This window comes from Mandrillus leucophaeus, unplaced genomic scaffold, assembly GCF_000951045.1.
Source record: "Mandrillus leucophaeus isolate KB7577 unplaced genomic scaffold, Mleu.le_1.0 Scaffold1, whole genome shotgun sequence".
Taxonomy (NCBI): Eukaryota; Metazoa; Chordata; class Mammalia; order Primates; family Cercopithecidae; genus Mandrillus; species Mandrillus leucophaeus.
The window spans coordinates 17,144,562-17,162,386 of record NW_012098097.1 but is presented as its reverse complement, the minus strand read 5'-3'; the positions used below and the strand labels follow the sequence as shown (position 1 = coordinate 17,162,386).

General features: G+C 55.4%; 1 protein-coding gene across 1 annotated transcript in view; it reads right to left on the bottom strand.

Annotated features, from left to right (window-relative positions):
• The window catches only part of TBCD (tubulin folding cofactor D), a 217,007-nt gene that overhangs the window by 59,814 nt on the left and 139,368 nt on the right, over nucleotides 1-17,825 (bottom strand). Inside the window, 3 exon segments of the mRNA XM_011970092.1 lie at nucleotides 2,559-2,644; nucleotides 6,599-6,628; nucleotides 12,062-12,119. Of these exon segments, the coding sequence (XP_011825482.1) occupies nucleotides 2,559-2,644; nucleotides 6,599-6,628; nucleotides 12,062-12,119 (174 nt within the window).

Genomic DNA, 17,825 nt, shown 5'->3' with positions numbered 1-17,825 from the left:
ACCCATTCACACCATTCACACGGGGCGGAGGAAGCCAGTGTGAGTGAGGAGGGTGCCCACTGCCTGAACCCATTCACACAGAGCTTCGGGAAACGCAGACACAGCTGCAGTGACGGCAACAAATCAGGGTTGCCTGAAGAAGGGGGTGGGAGGGGAGGGACCCCAAAAGGGCAAGGGGAAACCTGGGTCTTTTCTCGTCTTGATTGTGGTGACAGGTACGAATTTACAGGTGTTAACATTTACAAAATCCTCAACGCGGCTGTGACGATAAACAGGAGAGTGGGGCGACAGCTGGTTCCCCCATCCACCTCGTCTCGCCTGACAGTCTTCCTGGGGGACCTTCCATTAGTTCAGTTCCAGTCTGTGTGTCCGAAACTCCAATTTGCAGAGGAAACATCTCCGTGTCAGCACGGCTGAAGCTTCCTCACAGGCCGGCACGTGTAAGCTGAGCCCCGACCTCCTCACACTCAACGACACTGTCGCCCTCGGCTGTGCCCTCCACCTGCGGAGCGATGCCAACACTGCCCTGAGACCTTGTGTAATGCCCTGGCGACTCCCACCTTCCTCCAGTGGGCACACCTCCAGGCCCCCAACCCTCTCCCCTTTCCCGAGAGCCCCCAAGCCCTCTCCTTATTTCCAGTCACCAAATACTGCCACAGTGATATATTCAAAACACAGACCTGACCATCAAAGTGCCAGGACCTCAGGACAATCCACACTCTTCACTATGGCTCAGAGGCCCCCAACAGCTCCCCACCAGGGCCCAGGGCCCTGTTAACTCTCCTCCCTGTTGGGCTGTGCCCAATCCCATGCCCTCTGCTGAACAGGACCACTGCCTCCCTCACCCCAAGGTCCAGGCTGACAGCAGGACCCCGCCTCGGGTACAGGGGGCCCCGTGGTGCTAGGGTGCAGCCACAACTGCCGGTCCCCACGATGCCACACTCAGGACTGGAGGGGCCTGCCTGCCGGTGTGTCCTCACAAGGTGGCATCTGGTCGGCACGCAGGGCCTGGCACTGTGAGGAAGCCAAACACACTGAGGGAAGACATGCCTGGACCCAGGTCTCGTGTTGGCAAATGTTTTTATAAAACGCACACAGCTAATTACATGCGAGTTTTAGGCTGGCTTAGAAACCTCAGCAACAAGGGAAACATGCTGAAGTTTCCATTAGCTGTCAGGTATGTTACCCAGGAAACTCGGGAAAAGGCAGTAGATTTTCCTTTTCTTGAGATGGAGTCTCACTCCGTTGTCCAGGCTGGACTGCAGTGGCGCAATCTCGGCTCACTGCAACCTCCGCTTCCTGGGCTCGAGTGATTCTCCTGCCTCAGCCTCCTGAGTAGCTGGGACTACAGGCACCTGCCACCACGCCTGGCTAATTTTTGTATTTTTAGTAGACACGGGGTTTCGCCAACTCCTGACCTCAGGTGATCCACCTGCCTTGGCCTCCCAGAGTGCTGGGATTACAGGCGTGAGCCACTGCACCCGGCCAGTAGATTTTCCACATAAAATATATGGCCAAGTATTAATAGGAAAGAACTGATAAGGCAAAAAAGGACATTAAATGTTGAGGAAAACTGAAAGGATATAAAAATACAGATAGATGTGTTCAAAGATCGTTTCTGGGAAAGAGGTTCAAACACTACATTTTGAAAATTCTGCCCAGGCTGGTGATGGAGAAACGTCCTTTCTGCACGGTCTACACAGCAGGGCTATTGGGGAATCGATCTTTAAGGTATTTAATGGTTAATAATGTTAAACATGCATCAGGCATGCTTCTTGTCCTAATTTAAGGCAAATAAATCACTTCATAAAGTCACACCCCACGGCACTCCAGCCTGGGCGACAGAGCTAGACTCCACCTCCAAAAATAAATAAAGTCACATCCTTTCTCGCATATCTGCCGCGATGGATCAACTAAGACAACTGAAGTAACCTCCCCAGTACCTAATTATACAACTACAAAAATGTGATATAATTCTGTAAACTGCAATTAGAGGTGCTAAATATTTGTTTCTAACCTGATTTCTAAAATACCTCCTACTCATTTCATAAACAATCTACAGATAACTTCAACTTCAAAACACTTTCTAGCACCGAAACAGAAAAAGAAACAGTCCCTTCTAATCCAAGATTTCAAACTGGGAAAGCATTTAGGACATCCAGTAGGGAAGTGTCAGGAGGAGGCGCGGCCGTGCTTGCAGCTGCTTCCTGTCAAACTCCAAGCCCCGCACAGAAGCAGCACGGGTAAAACGGGGCGACCAGGAGAGAAATCATAAGCAGGGACAGCACTCACGGCAAGGCCGCACTCCTGAAGCTGAGCCCCGCTTTAACACTTGAGTAAATGTCTCCCATCTACCGAGTAAAGCATGAGGTGAGTCCAATCAACATGAAACACAAGTTTCGATAACTGTCCCAATTCCATTTTTAATTTTTCACACAAAAACCACGTTACATTTAGTGGACATTACAGGATGAAAAAAGAAAATGGTGGAAGCTGATTTTTGACATCCAATCTGATTTTAGGATATTCTATTTTTGTGATATACATTAAAAACTTACCTTATAACCAGGAAACAGTTGGTTCTGTTACCGACAGCAAAATAGTCGGCTGTGGTCAAAATATCAATCCCATGCGGGAAAGTGCCCTAATAAAAAAGTGAAATTGGGGGAAAAAGAAGAATTTGAATGAGCAAAGGCATTTTACCAAGTTCCATCATCATATCCACAGACACTGACACTCACGAACCCCGAGCCCTGAGGCAGGTGGCAAGCGAGCCACACACCACAGACACTGCTCACCGAGGACTTCCACGCCACACTGACTTCCTGACGGGCTCCCTAGACCACACCACGCCCAACGACTGAAACCACTCACAAGGATTTCATCGTTTTCAAACAACTCAAACGTTTCCACTTCGGTATGTTGTAGGAGACCTTTCCTTAAAACATACACCGTAAATGGGCTTCAGGTTTCAACAGTGTTCCAGCCACTGACCTCCACCAGCCCGAGCCCCATGCCACAAAGCTGGCAGGTCAGTGCACACCAGAGCAAGCAGGCCTGGGTCAGGTCGGGGATGCAGCCGCCTGCCCAGTCTGCGAAACCTGGACCAGAGCCCAGGCCTCGCTCGGCTGTCCTGGGCGGGCAGGACGTTGACTGGGGGCAGCCGGCCCAGCCAGTTCTGGGGGGTGGTGACAGCTGACCCCAGAAGCACCGAGGACCAGAAGCCCCCAAGGCTCTGACATGGGAGAGGCGGACCTCCTCCCACCCCACGACAGTCTCCCAGTGGAGCCCCAGTGGAGCCCCAGCTCCAGCCCCGAAGGCTGCATGGTGTTACTGAGACCACTCTCAGGTTCCAGGATTTGAAATTCTGGAAACAACATAAATAATTTCCTAAGAAAATACAAATGACAAACTCTGAACCAAACACAGAAAGCCTTACAGCTATAAACCGCAGCAGGGTTTTTCAAAGGCCTCCCAGGCCTGCCCACCTCTGAGGCTGGGATCCAGATCCCTCCTTGACTTTAAAACACTCATCACCACCCTGCACTTCATCATGAAAACCTCACACCTTCGTCCGTGTCATCGCTTCGCAAATAAAGTAGCTGAACAGCCAGCTCTCCTGAGAACACCCAGGGCCACATCCATGCTTCCCGCCAGGAGAGCCGGAATGAGCAGGTACCATGCGGCTTTCTCCCAGCAAATCCTTCCCAAGGGTTACACTGGGAGCTTGGGCTGATGGAGATACCGGACACTTCTGCCTGAGGCTGCTGGAATCAGTGACAGCACGAGTGTCCTTCACTGAACCGTGGAACAGGGGAGAAACCGGCACCCGAGTGGAGGTGTCGCAGCTCACTCTGCGGAAAGACAGCAGGTGCCACAACCTGGGATGTCGCCCACTGGGGTGCAACTCCATGTCCCACATTACAGCAGGCAGGAGCCCAGGGAAACGTCCGGGGTGGCCCAGGACCAGGTCTCACTGAGAACAAGAACAAGGGGACTCTGTGACCAGCATCCCCCCCACGGTGAGAACAAAGCAAGACCAACACAGGGGCCAAGGCTCTGTCTGGCCAGGCTGGAGCTGGAACAACAGGCTCCCGGCAGACAAAGGTGGGCTCAGCTGCCCTGAGCCTCAACTTCCCCACCTGTGCAGAGAGGAAGTTGGGGGCCTGGGTGTGGACAGGCCACCACGAGGGCCCGATGGTGCTGGGGGCCCGGACAGCACTCGCCTAGGAGCAGGGTCGTAGGGCTGGCATGTCTGGCAGGCCCTGGACATGGAAGTTGCCCATGGGTTAGTCACCACCTGCTCAAGAGCCCCCGGGCTCAGTGGGGAGAAGGCAGAGACCACTCAGGACCAGAGTCTCCAACTCCAGCCAAGATGAGCCTGGACAGAGAAGCTGGTCCCTCGTCTCTGCCCCCAGCCCCCTCCGTGTCCCCCAGGGCGCTCCCCAACCACCCCCCATCTCTGCTGCTGTTACCCAGAAGCCTCTACTGTAAATGCGTTTCTTACAACTTCATTCCAGATCTGTGTATTAGAAACAGCCTTCTCCACATCCAAGGGTTTTTAGGCTGCTTCCCTGCGTGCTACATAACATGTCTGCTCCCATTTGCTTTGCCAAGTTCTCGACCTTCTTCTCAAATGTTTCTATCCAACCTCAGCAGGACATGGCCGTGCGGGCCGGGGACACTCCGGACCTGCGCATCTCACACTCCTATCAAAGTCTGTGGCCGTGTGGGCCCAGGGACACTCCGGACCTGCACATCTCACACTCCTGTCAAAGTCTGTGGCCGTGCGGGCCTGGGGACACTCCGGACCTGCGCATCTCACACTGTCAAAGTCTGTGGCCGTGCGGGCCGGGGACACTCTGGACCTGCACATCTCACACTCCTGTCAAAGTCTGTGTCTCTTCAGAGTCTGTGCAGCTTCTTCCACGAGGCTCCCGCTACCATCCGCATGCTGGTCACTGTGCCGGATGCTCTGAGACTCACGGGGCTCAGGCTCAGGACTGAGGTGCAAGACTCCTGAACCCACGGGAATATCCCATTTTTTGGCTGCTTGCCTTAATTTAGACCAAGTTTAAAGGCCTTTCCTTTCCCTGTCAATCAATCCCCAACCTAAGCTGCCCCGACAAAGGTAACGGGGCTCAAATCTAGCCACACACACAGGGAAGCCAGTCAGCTCAGCTGCAGGGCCCCGTGGCTCCCTACGCGACCCATCTGCTCCTCCCAGGAAGCGGCATCTGGGAACCCGGAACAGAGTGTGACGGTGGAGTGTGCCCCAGGCCCACACAGCGTGGTCGCCACCCCGGGCTCTGGCCTCAGCACGCCCCCCTCCGGCGGGGGCTCTGGAGGGGTTGGAAGCCCAGGAACAGGGAGACGACATCTCCTGGGCTGTCACTTTCCAGGAAGCAAGTCCGTCAGCTCAGCTAAGTGGTTTCTAAGAAGCTCCTTCCTACTCACAGCAGCCGCACTCTCCACTCAAAAGCCCAAACCTCATTCATGTTCTCCTCGGCCTGTGCGGCTCTTGCTGTCTGCACACCCAGGCTCCCCTTCCAAGGCTGGTGTCTCTTCCTAATGAACTGGCTCCTACCAGGGCTCAGGGCTCTGAACACGTGCAGACCCCACGGCACCCCAAGGACACTGGGTGGGCCTCGGCCACCTCGGGCCAACAAGAGGAAGTCACGCCCCTTCCTGGGCTCTGTCTACAGAAAGCCGCCCACACCACTCATGCCAGGCTCCTCGAGAACCATTTCAATAACATGCACAAGTCCTCATCCGCCCGCCTCTCCAGCTGACTCTGGCGTCCGGCTTTTCCTCTGGACTCATTTGGCCTTGATGCTTCCACTCCAAGTCGGACACCTTTGCCTGGAGGGTTCCCCACAGGTCAGAAAGGTCCGCAGGCCACATGCACACCATCCACCCCACACGACCCAGCCACAGCCCAGACCCCGACTGCATCTGCTTTGCTGCCTGGGAACTCCAGAACCTTCTCGGCTGACTTCTCTGGGAACCTTGCTTCCTGCCCAGGTCCAGCCCAGACCCTGGTCCGCTCTCCGGCCTCTGTCCCACTCTCCTGCAAGGCCCGACCACACACCCAAGATGTGACGTCATCACACACAACAAGAATAACCTGGGCCCCCATTCACAGGTGAAGCTGACCAGTGACCAGATGTCAGGGTCAGAGGGCACAGCAAAAGCAGCCCCAGCATGATGAGTGGTCGTGGGGTCCACAGCTCCTGGGAGCTGGCTTCTGGGCCCGCCTACAGTCCGGATGAGGCACGCGCTGACGTCAACAGAGTCAGCTCCTGCTCTGTGTGGGATGAGGCGGGGTCAGGTCTGCGTCCCTGCAAGGCCAGCCTGTTCCCAGGGACCCGCCCCCCACTGCAGAGTCACATTATGTGGCCCTTGGCAACACGTAAAGCACAGCTTTCCGGCCTGTGTGTGCAAACTGCTGTACGTGCAGGTTCCCGGTGACCCTGCCGCTGATGTAGCCACGGCACACCTCGCAGTGCGAAAAGACACCGGGGTTATGGCTCTCCAGATTCCTACCTGTAAACCTGCAGGAAGCTTTTGGAATAAAGGTGTTTAAAAGCAGCCATACCTGTCTCCCCACATTCTCCTGGAAGGCGGCCTGCGGAGCAAAGAACAAACACAGCAGGTAAGCGAGGTCAGCTTCCGCCAACACCAGAGGCAAGTTCAGAACAAACAGCGCAACGTCAATGACCCACGGCTTTATTTTTTAAATAAAAGCCCTTGTTGTTGGCTGAACAGAGCCTCAAGGTGTGTCACTCTGTTTTTACGTCCTAGTGCTCTTTAAAACCACAATTTAAGAATTCAAGTTTATAAACTCAGATACATCCTGAAAACTGGCCTTTACCACTGAGCCTCCCAGCAGCACCACGCGGAGGCCCCAGCTGTTAACTCACAGCCCAGAGCCCCAACACTCTTCCTCAGGAGCTCTGTGAGGCAGCTCATGGTCACCAACTGGCACCGCGTGCCGCCCTCCAGGGAGGGCGCTCTGCCCACACCCATGGCACGGTGTCAACAGGCCGAGTCCCAGGCCGGGCACAGGCCCAGAGCAGGGGCTGCTGAAAAGGTTGAAATGTGAACTTCAACAGGATGAAGTGCTTCCAGGAGGCCTCTCATGTCCTCCCCACACACCCTGCCCTCCTTAGGCGCACCAACCAGGTAGAGCAGGTTACCTGGGCAAGGTGACAAACACACTTCCCTTCCCATGTGTCACCAGCTGGGGCCCCGTCCTTCCCAAAAGCACCTGGGCTCAGAGTTCTCGGGGCTGGAGACACAGCAGACTTCAGCATCCCAGGAAGACCCAGCAAAGTGCACACACGGCCACGCCACACACGGCCACACCACACACGGCCACACCACACACACCACCAGCACGGGGGAGGTCAGGGAGGCTGGCGGCTTCAGGGAGCACGCGCTGGAGAGGCGACCTCCTGCCCAGCAGGATTCCTGCCAACGCTCACCTGGGGGCTTCCTGAGAGCAAGGCCGAGTGAGGGCTGCTGGCAGGTGCGCGCACAGACGGGCACCAGGTAAGGAACCGAAACACAGCCACCCAGGGTCTGTGCCCCCAACCCCAGGGAAAAGGAACAGACGCACCCGCCACCTCTGGCCAGTCACACAGAAGCCAGACATGCAGGTGGTTCCAAGGCAGACCCCTGGGCTGGGCTGGAGATGGGCGGAAACAGGTGCTTCGCGGCGGGCTCCCGTGCAGCTCTTACACCGGGAGGGAAGAGGCCTGACTGCTGCCGTTTGCCATTTTGTGACTTTTGAGATAAATTCAATGGGAAAGTAAGAAACAAAACCCGCCAAAAGGCAACGCAACAAAGATATACTCTGATGTTAATTTAACACACACTATTTAGGAACACATGTACTATTCCAGTGGTATCTAAAAGATGTTTTAAAAATTCAAGACTTTTGTGGAAAAGCACAAGCCTTAAAACAGGGAAAACAATCCTGAAAAAGCAGACGCTGGGAGGCATCGCCCTACCCAGTGCGAAGGCTGACGACGCGCAGCAGCGTCGCAGCACAGCCTGTCACACGGTGCGCGCTGGCAGAACAGACACGCAGACCAACCAGCAGAGCAGAACACACGGGACAGCATCCCTGGGACCCGGTGAGGCGGAGTTCCCAGACCTTAAGAAAGTCTTCATGTCTTACAAAGCACTAAAACATGATCCACAAAAACAAAAAACTGACCAAGACCCCAGCAGAATTAAAAAATTAAAAACTCCGCCCTATTAAAGAGGATGGAAAACTGAGCCACAGACTGGCAGAGAGCCAAACACAAATCCAACACAGGACCAGAATCCCACATATGTAAAGAGTGCTCAAAACTCAACAACAAAAAACAATCCACTTAGAAAATGAGTAAAGACCTGAGCAGACATTTCACCAAAGAGGAGGTACAGATGGCAAGTAAGCCCGTGAAAGATACTCCGCACCACCAGGCATGACAGAAGCGCAGGCAAAGCCCACAAGAACACATCACCACACGCCTGTCAGAAAGGCCGACACAAAAAACGGTGGCCACATCAGACGCAGGCGAGGACAGAGAAAGGCAGGGCTGCTGACAGGTGGTGGTGCGAACGTGAATGGAGCAGCTGCTCTAGAAAGCAGTTTAAATGTCCAACTACCACGACCCAGAAACTACTCCTGGCATTTATCCCAGAAAAACGGAAGCTACACTCACACGAAAACCTAAGCACGAACGTTTACAGCAGCTTAAAGACCAGAAACCATCCTGATGCCCTAACACATAAACGGTCACACAAACCACGGCACCCCTCAGCAACAGAAGCTCGGGGTGGGTCTCCGGAGAGCTGTGCCGAGAGAAGAAAGCTACAGCCTCGGAGGCCACAGAGTTCATTTACACGGCATTCCCGAGATGACAGAATAGGCAACGGAGAGCCGACCAGTGGCTGCCAAGGGTCAGGAGACGGAAACAGCAGGGGCTGTGGGCAAAGCAGGAGCACAGGGCCTCTCGGGGAGACGGGGCTGCTCTGTATCCTGACTGTAGTAGTGGATACATGAATTTGTATGTGATATAATCACACAGAACTAAACGCGTGAGCGTGCATGGTGCACACACGCACACACACACGCACACACGCGCACACACGTGCACATACACGCACACACGTGCCCTCGCACACATGTACACACACACGGGTACGGGTAAAACCAAGGAAGTAGGAATAAGGCTGGCGGGTTGGCTCAATGTTCATGTCTAGGCTGCGATGTTCCACTGCGCTTTTGCCAGATTTTATCATGGAGGCAATGGTGAAACACGCATGGGCTCTCCCTGCATTAGTCTTTAAAACTGCATGTAAATCTCTGCCAGGTGCAATGGCTCACGTCTGTAATCCCAGCACCTTGGGAGGCTGAGACGGGCAGATCAGTTGAGGTCAGGAGTCCGAGACCATCCTGGCTAACATGGTGAAACCCTGTCTCTACTAAAAATACAAAAAGTAGCCAGGCGTGGTGGTGGGCACCTGTAATCCCAGCAACTCGGGAGGCTGAGGCAGGAGAATTGCTTGAACTGGGGAGGCGGAGGTTGCAATGAGCCAAGATCGCACCACTGCACTGGGAAGGAAGGGAGGGAAAAAGGGAGGGAGGGAGGGAGGGAATAAGGGAAGAAGGGAAGGAGGGAAGAAGGGAGGGAAGGAAGGGACGCACTGCATATAAATCTCAATTATCCCAAAATAAAAAGTCACAAATAGAGGTCAGACACTAAATATCCAATGAAATGCTGGATGAAAAGATTTAAAATCTTTTCAGTTAAATGGGGGCTTTAAGTGCCTTTACTTTAACTGTCAGTGAACAGGGGCCCCATCCCCACCCCCCTTCCTCGTGATGAACAAGAAGCCACGACCACCCCGTCTCTACTGCCCCTTCCTTCCCGGCAGGGACACGTCTTTCTGCAACGTCAACACGTTTGGGGGCCTGCTAGACTCCTTCCAATGTGCAGAAAAACCAGCGCTCAGCAACAAACACAGCTGGAACGGTTTTCACAAACTCACTCACACGCTGACTGCCTGAGTCGCCGCGCTCCTGCCAGTGCTGAGAACCAGCTGCAGCACCTTCCTCACCGTGTCACTGGGAGGGTCACGAACCGCGGGATGCACGACCGCAGCCTTTGCTGCCGTGGCCAATCTCGACATGGGAGCACCAAGGCGATGCAGGGCGTCTAGAGTTCAGGGGCAAGGGACCGCGTCCAGCCCCAAGGAGGGACGGGACTTCAATGCCTTTCACTGCTGCCTCCTGGCCGGTGCTGAAGAGGCCTCGGGGCCCCCAGGGGTGACCTCAGCCAGTGAGACAGCGAGGAACAGGAACCCAGCGGAGCCAGGAAGACCGAGACATCTTTATCTGAAAGCAGCAGCTCCACAGTTGGAAAAAATGATTCCCAATGTTGAGGCCCTCGATCCTCACATTTCCTAATAGGCTTCAAACAGGGAATCTTTTACCTTTGGCTGTTTTAATTTTGCAAGCTACTGGGTAAGCAAGGTGCACTCTGGTGGTATTTATTATAAAAGATTTATTGCCAGTTTAAAGGGATTTTAATGTGAAAAAATGATTTATATTATTTCACCTCATATTCAGGGTTCACAGAAGCCTAAGTAATTTTATTACTGCTTCCCATGAAATGTCTTAGGTTGCAGTAAAGAAAATCTAAAAGCTTATGTTTAAGTACAGATTTAACATAAAATTTTATTATATTTCAAAGTCTTACAATTACTGCCTCTGGGTAAATATCAGGGCAAAAATGTGACGACTTCCCGAAAAAATTATGAGGTTTTCTACTGACACTGAAGACAAAATAGGAGCAGCTTCAGGGACAGAGAAGAGCCTCTGAGCTCTCCTGCTGAATTCTCTCCAGTTTTTAAGGACCTGAGGCAGAGAAAGACTTCTCACCACTTCAGGACACAGACGGCAGGCAGAGGCCACCACAAGCTACACAAGATGACTAGAAAGACTTAAAGGCATCATCCGAGCTCCTGCACGTGAGAGAGAAAACCAGCTCTGCACCTGCACAGTCCCACACACTGCAGGGCTGACAGGAAATCCTCACCAGTCCCAGCACCCCTTCCACCTGGCCCACCGGCCCCCGAGTCTGACAGTAACGGAAGCGTGAACGGCTCCCTCAACAGGTTCCCACTAAGCCAACGATGCTGAGCCTGGACACAGAGTTCCAGCAGCTCGAGCCCGTGAGGATGCGCTCACCCCATCACCAAAAGCCAACCTCACCCCTCCCTCTTTCTCAAAGTGCTGCCTCTCCGTTCTTACCCTCTTAAAACGTGTTCAGCATCTTATCTGTATCTGAAATCAAGACTCTCATCTTGAGACTGGTCCACCGTCTCAGCTGCCCGCTCTCTGTGGTCCCAAGAGACTCAGGACTCACTCCAGCCCAGCTCCGAGCCAAATGAAGTAGTCTGGTCAGCGTGGCAGCACTTGCTACCGCTCCTCACACTGAGAATTCACCCCAAACGTCACAGAGGAAACCAGCCATCTGTGATCAAGACGCACCCAGTCCTGCAGGCCCCACATCCAGCAAGGCCCAGGCAAGTGTGGCCGGGTGAAGCAGAGCTGACCACTGCTCGCAACAGTCCCTCCTGAGGCTCAAAGTCACCTGGTGAGTGACCATCCTGCCACCACATTCTGGCCACCCTCGCAGAACCCACTCTCTTTCGCGTCTTCAGCGCGCAGCTGCCTGCACTGAGACCTGTCATTGGGCACCGTCCCACTCGCCTACATCGCCCAGCAACCCCCAGCAGTGATGGCTGCAGCTCTGGGGATGCCTGGGGTGTGGGGACTTAACCCTGACCGCCCTTCACACGCTGAAGACCACGGCCCTCCCCGACACCCAGAGACAGTAAGAACCAGTGGGCTGCCTGCAGCTGGCACTCTCGGCAGCTCCCTCGCGGCTCCTGCTGTTGACGGGTGAGCTGGCCAGGTGGCAGCAAACAGAGGAGCATCGGGGAGACCAGGTCCACCCCCTACCTTCATGAAAGGAAATATCAAAATGAGAAAACTTACAGAGGCTGCTCTTCTGCAGTTTATATCTCGGTCAAACACCGCGGCGATCACCAGTGCGCTGTGAAAAAGAGAAAGGATTAATTAAAAAGAAATCTGTAAAACAGTACAGACCACACAGTGTCGATGAGAAAGCCTTTCTCTCACGACTCAAGCCCACTTGAGGTTCAGACACGCCCCACAAGCAACACGCAGCTGGAGGCACCAGGCACTGCAGACAGACACATGTGACCCCTAAGACACCAGACGCCATGCGGGAGCTGGGGGTGGCTGACCTTGGTTCTAAGGAGAGCCACGAGACAGCGCACACCAAGGGTGCAGGATCAAAGAGCCGTGAGGACAGGGCCTGGGGGCAGAACGCACCTGGCCTGCTGTGCTGATGCGGAGTGGGAGGAGGGGAGGTACAGTGAGCGAAAAGACAGAAATGGGGTGCCCTGGAGGACGAGAACTGGCAGCGTTTAGCCGCGGGGGGGCGGTGGCAAACCAAGGTGGCCGACAGAAATGCCCCAGGGCAGGGGCTGTCCCGGTCCTGCAGACCACGCCGCGCACACAGCCTAACTCTGCAGAAACGCATGAGCACCCAGCGTGCCCAGAGGGGCCTGAGGCCCTGCAGGCAGGTGTCTGGCAGAGGCCCCTTCCAGAGAGTGTCAGGAAAACCACCGCACCACACACGGATGCCAGGGCACTGCCCCCACACGAGCCACACTCAGACAAGGCTTCTCCTGGCCCCCGTCAGACTCCTTGGGCCTCATCACGTCCTCTCGCGAGATCGCCCAGCTTAGTTACTGTGAATCACCCAGAACACTCTCGTCGGACGCCGCACAGAACACAGGGCGTTTGGGGCAGGGCAGACGATCACTCTTTCTAAAGAAGGCGTGAGCGATTGTGCCTCCCACCAGCCTAAAGGGAAAAGGTGGAAAACAGAATTCCAGACACGTGGAGATAAGCGGCCTCCACAGCCGCCAGCGCCTCCCAGGTTCCTGGTTTCCAGGTCTCCTAGGGGCCAAGTGCTCTGCCTCATTCTAGGGAAGCTGACAGACCTGAGCCATGGGGCGGGGCCCGCGTCCACATGAAGGATGCCGGGGACACGCACAGGGGACAGTGGTGATGCCAGCTGTGCGCCCTCTCACCAGCTCTGCTGTTAAACAAGCTCAATGTGAAAGATACATCCAGCTGAGGAAAAGCGTGTGGGTTCCACGCAGAGAGAGTAAGCCCCGCTCCAGCCTGGCAACGCAGACACTGTCAGCACCACACCCTGACTCCCAGGGCATGTGTGTGAGGCGCCGGCCCCACCAGCCGTAATGTACGCGACATCCCGCCTGTTCTGCATCTCACACTGTCGCCCCAGACCCAGACTCACTGGCCTTGTCTCCGGGTTCACAGCATACCTCTCAGGCAAGGGGCTCATGTATCCTCATGTTCTCTGCGCTCCTCCCTCCTCGGCCCCATGAGTCCCGAGGGTGTGGGCTTGGGGATGCTGAGACAGGAGACCTACAAACTACAGCCACAGAGCTGAAACTCAGGGGCGTTTATCAGAGAGAGCACTTGTCCCCCAGCCTCCAGCGCGGGGCACAGGTGCCTGCTCCAGGCCCTGGAGATGGCCCAGAAGATGCCACAGAGCCTCGCACTCCTGACTCAGGTTCTGGGGCCACGGTCTCCTCCAGCGTGTCTAGCATCAGGGATGGGGGGGCGGAGCTTGACAGCGGGGTGCTGGGCAGAGACTGAAGGAGGCAGGAGAAATGGGTGGGAGTGTGTCTGAGTGAGCAGCCCACAGAGGTGAGCCCACAGCAAACAAGGAGGAGGACAGCTGGCCCCAGGGCCGGTTGAGAAAGTCCTCCCTGCGGCCGGACTCTGCACTTCCTCGGAGACGCTGGGGCTTGTGACTCGGGCCTCGTGACCAAGCGCTCTGCTGCTGGGGCTTCAGGGACGCCCAACCAACCAGGAGCCCCGGGGGAGGCCAAAGGTTGGGTGGGGCAGCAGCTGGATGGCCAAGAGGGCCTCGATTCTGGGGAAATGCCTGCAAGTCTCACAGGCTCTGCCTGGGAGGGAGCGGGAGGGAAGGGGAGAGAGAGAAGAGTGTGTGGTCACCGAGAACCACAATAAAAACAGAAATTCGTGGATGGAAAGGGTGGGAAGTTAAACTAAAAATATAGCACAAATGTAGAAGCATCTTTGGAAATAAGAATGGCAAATGAAATTAAGCAAAACAGAAACAACACAATACAAACCACCAGGTGCATTTTCCATTCCAGTCAAGCTCAGACGCGCTGAGGCCCAGAGGAGGCCCCACAACACCATCAGCACAGCCCAAAACAGCCACTAACCACAGGCAAAGCCAGGAGGGCCACGCAGGCACGGGGTACCCTGCAGCTCAAGCAGACAGGCCCCTCCAGCCCCCGCAGCAGGCAGCAGGCCCGTTTCGGCTGGGAGCGAGAAGCTTCCATCCAGAGTGGGTGCGGGGTTGTCCGGAGTGGCCTAGCAGCTCTCCCCGCCGGCTGCTCCAGCATCAGCACAGCCCAGACTCACATTCCGGGACCTCCCCGGGATGCTGCAGAAGCTCCACGCCCCTCGCCAGCAGCGAGCGGCCGAATGAGCTACGTTTACTCGGTTTAATCCCTAACAACCATGGATCACCAGTGGATACAGCATTTATTTCACATTTCAGAGAAACGCTTGTTTACTGAAGGGACAATCTGTGGTCTCGGGGTGGAAAGGCCTCCTCCTACCACAGGGTCACTTCTCAGCTCTGGTATGCAGACCACCATCGGGCAGAGACAGACCCCAGCGTCCAGGCCACAGCAGCAAGCCCAGGTGGCTGCAGTGTCCAGCCAGCCTTGCAAACAGAAGCCAGGAACCAGAGCCAGAAAAAAAAAAAAAAAAAGAAGGATGCAGCCCAAGGGGAATAGGGTGGGAAGCTTCTGAGGGCTGGGGGAGGCCCTTCCCAAAAGCACTGGCCTCCCTGCCCCGAGGCCCTGTCCTGTGTGGCCACAGCCACAAACAGAGCCCAGAGCTATGGGAGTACGCGGCTTCCTTCCGAGTTCCGCCTCGAGCCGTCCAAAGTCTACCCCTCGGCCACTTGCTCACTCACAACGCAAGGATGGCCACACCACCGCCCTCTGCACCCTGGGGAGACGGCAACAACAAAGTCCCTCCCGAACGGTCACTGCTCAGACAGACCCTGCGTCTTCCCCGCCCAGCCCCTCCCGCTCCTGCACACAGACAGACGGCGTCACTGTGTGGGGACCTGCGGTTCCTGCAGATGCCTCCGGGCCCAGCACCTCCCAAGACCACAGAAGCCCACCCGCTACCTGCCCTGGGGGCCTGGACGCCTACTCCTGTTCTCTACCTGCCTCCTCCGGCCAGATCCTTGGGGCATCCGGCAGCACACCCAGCTCTTTTCAGTTCCTCCATGTAAACAACAACAAAGTCCTAAGCCCAACCACCCTGGTCACAGCACATCTGTCCACACCCTTGTCTTCAGCAGAGTAATACCCCCTCCCAAAGATGGGGGTGTCCCCCTTCAAACACGTTCCTTTACATGGTAAAGGGGAATGAAGGTTGGCAATCAGCTGACCCTAAGATGGGGAGAGGGCCCTGGATTATTCCTGCAGCCCAGCGGGTGCCAAACACGGTGGTACACACCAGCGGCCCTGGCCACACCTGTGCTCTATCTGCCTGTGGGAGGCAGAGGAAGGAGGATCCCTCGAGCCCAGGAGTTTGAGTCCAGCCTGGCCAACACAGCAAGACCCCATCTAGACAGACGGATAAGTAGACAGGTAAGGAGATAAATACATACAGGAAGGGGGAAGGAAGGACGGACACAGGAGGCAGAAGAAAGGGTCACAGGCATAGAGTATGCGAAGGATGCAGCCAGACGTGGATGTGGCTGGCTGTGAAGGTGGATGAAGGGCCCATGAGCAAAGGAACGTGGGCAACTCAGGCAGGGAAGCAGAGTCTTCCCTTGAGCCCCCTTGAGCCTCCAGAAGGGACTGGAGACACCCAAGGAGACGGGCAGGCCTGTGACCGGCACGTCCGTCCAGCAACATACCACTCCGCAACAAAAGGAGAGATCATGGGGATGAGTCCCAAGGGTGCTCTGCAAGTCAAAGAAGCCAGAATCAAAAGCCTATTGTGTTTCTAAGACACTCCAGAAATGGTAAACTATGAAGACCAAAAACAGATCAATGGTGGCCCAGGGTTGGGGAGCAGACTGGGGAGTTTTGGGGGGAAACGGACTGTCCCGTTTGGTACTAGAGTTGTAGAACACAATCACATGCAGATTGAAGAAGCAACAATCACAGACCTGGGGAGCCCAGCACAGAGGGAACGGCAGACGTGTCCGCATCCCGGGGCGGGGCACGGGGGGACCGGCAGATGCGTCCGCATCCCGGACCGGCACAGAGGGGACCGGCAGACACGTCCGCATCCCGGACCAGCAGTGCCAGAAGGGCTGACCCAAGCGATAGCTCCAGCAATGCTAGGCCCGGGGTGGGGAGGATGCACAGAGCGTCCCAGCCTGGGTGGTGGGTCTGTTGCTCACACAGGTGTGGGCTGGCAGCTCCGAAATCACGTCAGACGCATGACAGCAGAGCGTGCTGCACAGAAGGCCCAGACGCGGCACGCGAAGGGAGGCCAGGAAGAAGCTGGGCTAGAGCCGGTGTCTGTGCAAACGCGGACTGTGAAGAGGGGCACACGCTGGGCTACAGAGGAGGGAGGGAACCTAGAGGCAGCTGAGGCCAAGCCCAGCGTCCTGGATTCCAAATACCGTTCTCCACCGAGAGGATCTGAGATTCCTGGGCAGTGGTGGATGCCAGGGCTGGGGCAGGGGCAGAAAGATAAGCCACGTGCATCCTGTGGTGCCAGAAGGAAAGAAAAAACGCTCAGGAAAAAAAAAAAGAAGAAGAAGAACAGGATCTTGCTGAAATGACACAGAAGCCAACCTGAAGTGGCCAAAGCTGGAGCAATTTCAGTAACATTAATAACAATAGTTAGTGTTAGATTATAACTCAAACATTAATAACAATAGTGTTAGAGGATAACCCCCAAAACAGGATGAGGACCCATGAGTCCACACTGGCAGGAGCGAATGATGAAACAAAGCTGGGAAGGAACCAGGCTTCCTTAAGAACGAGCTGCAATCACTGCACGTCAGAGTGGGGAAACGGCAACTAACCACCAGACCACAACAAGGTCCTTGGCCAGAGCTCGGCTGGCATGAAAACCGAAGGAGAAACGGCAGGACGCTGCACAGCCTTCGAGCACCCCCAAGAACACTGCAAGTTACAGAGGAAAACACGGTCCCCTCAAGCGGAGGCACCTGGCAGGCCCCATCTTGACCAGGGATCAAGATCCAGACCAAGCAGGGGCCGTCGTGGGGCACTGCAGGCCTAGCACAGCACACGGAGGAGGGCAGGTCACCTCACATCGCTCTTTCCAGTAACGCACGAGAAAACATGACGGAGAGAGGGGCATCCTACAGAACACCTGGCCAGTCCTCTCTGGAGGTCTCGGTCACATCCACAAGGGCCGAAGGCAGGCGGGCAGTGCCGGGCTTGGAGCGGGTGATGGGACCTGGTGCACGTGGCTTCTGTCTGGGGCGAGGTCTCCTCAAGTCTGAGAATACACTAAAAACCACTGAACTGTGGACCCTAAAGGGGTGAATTTTATGGCAGGTGAATTAATCTCAATAAAACCTATTTCTTTTTTTTTTTTTTTTTTTTTTAGTGTTGGAGGCCCTCCCTAAATGTAAAGGTTATTTCAACAAAGA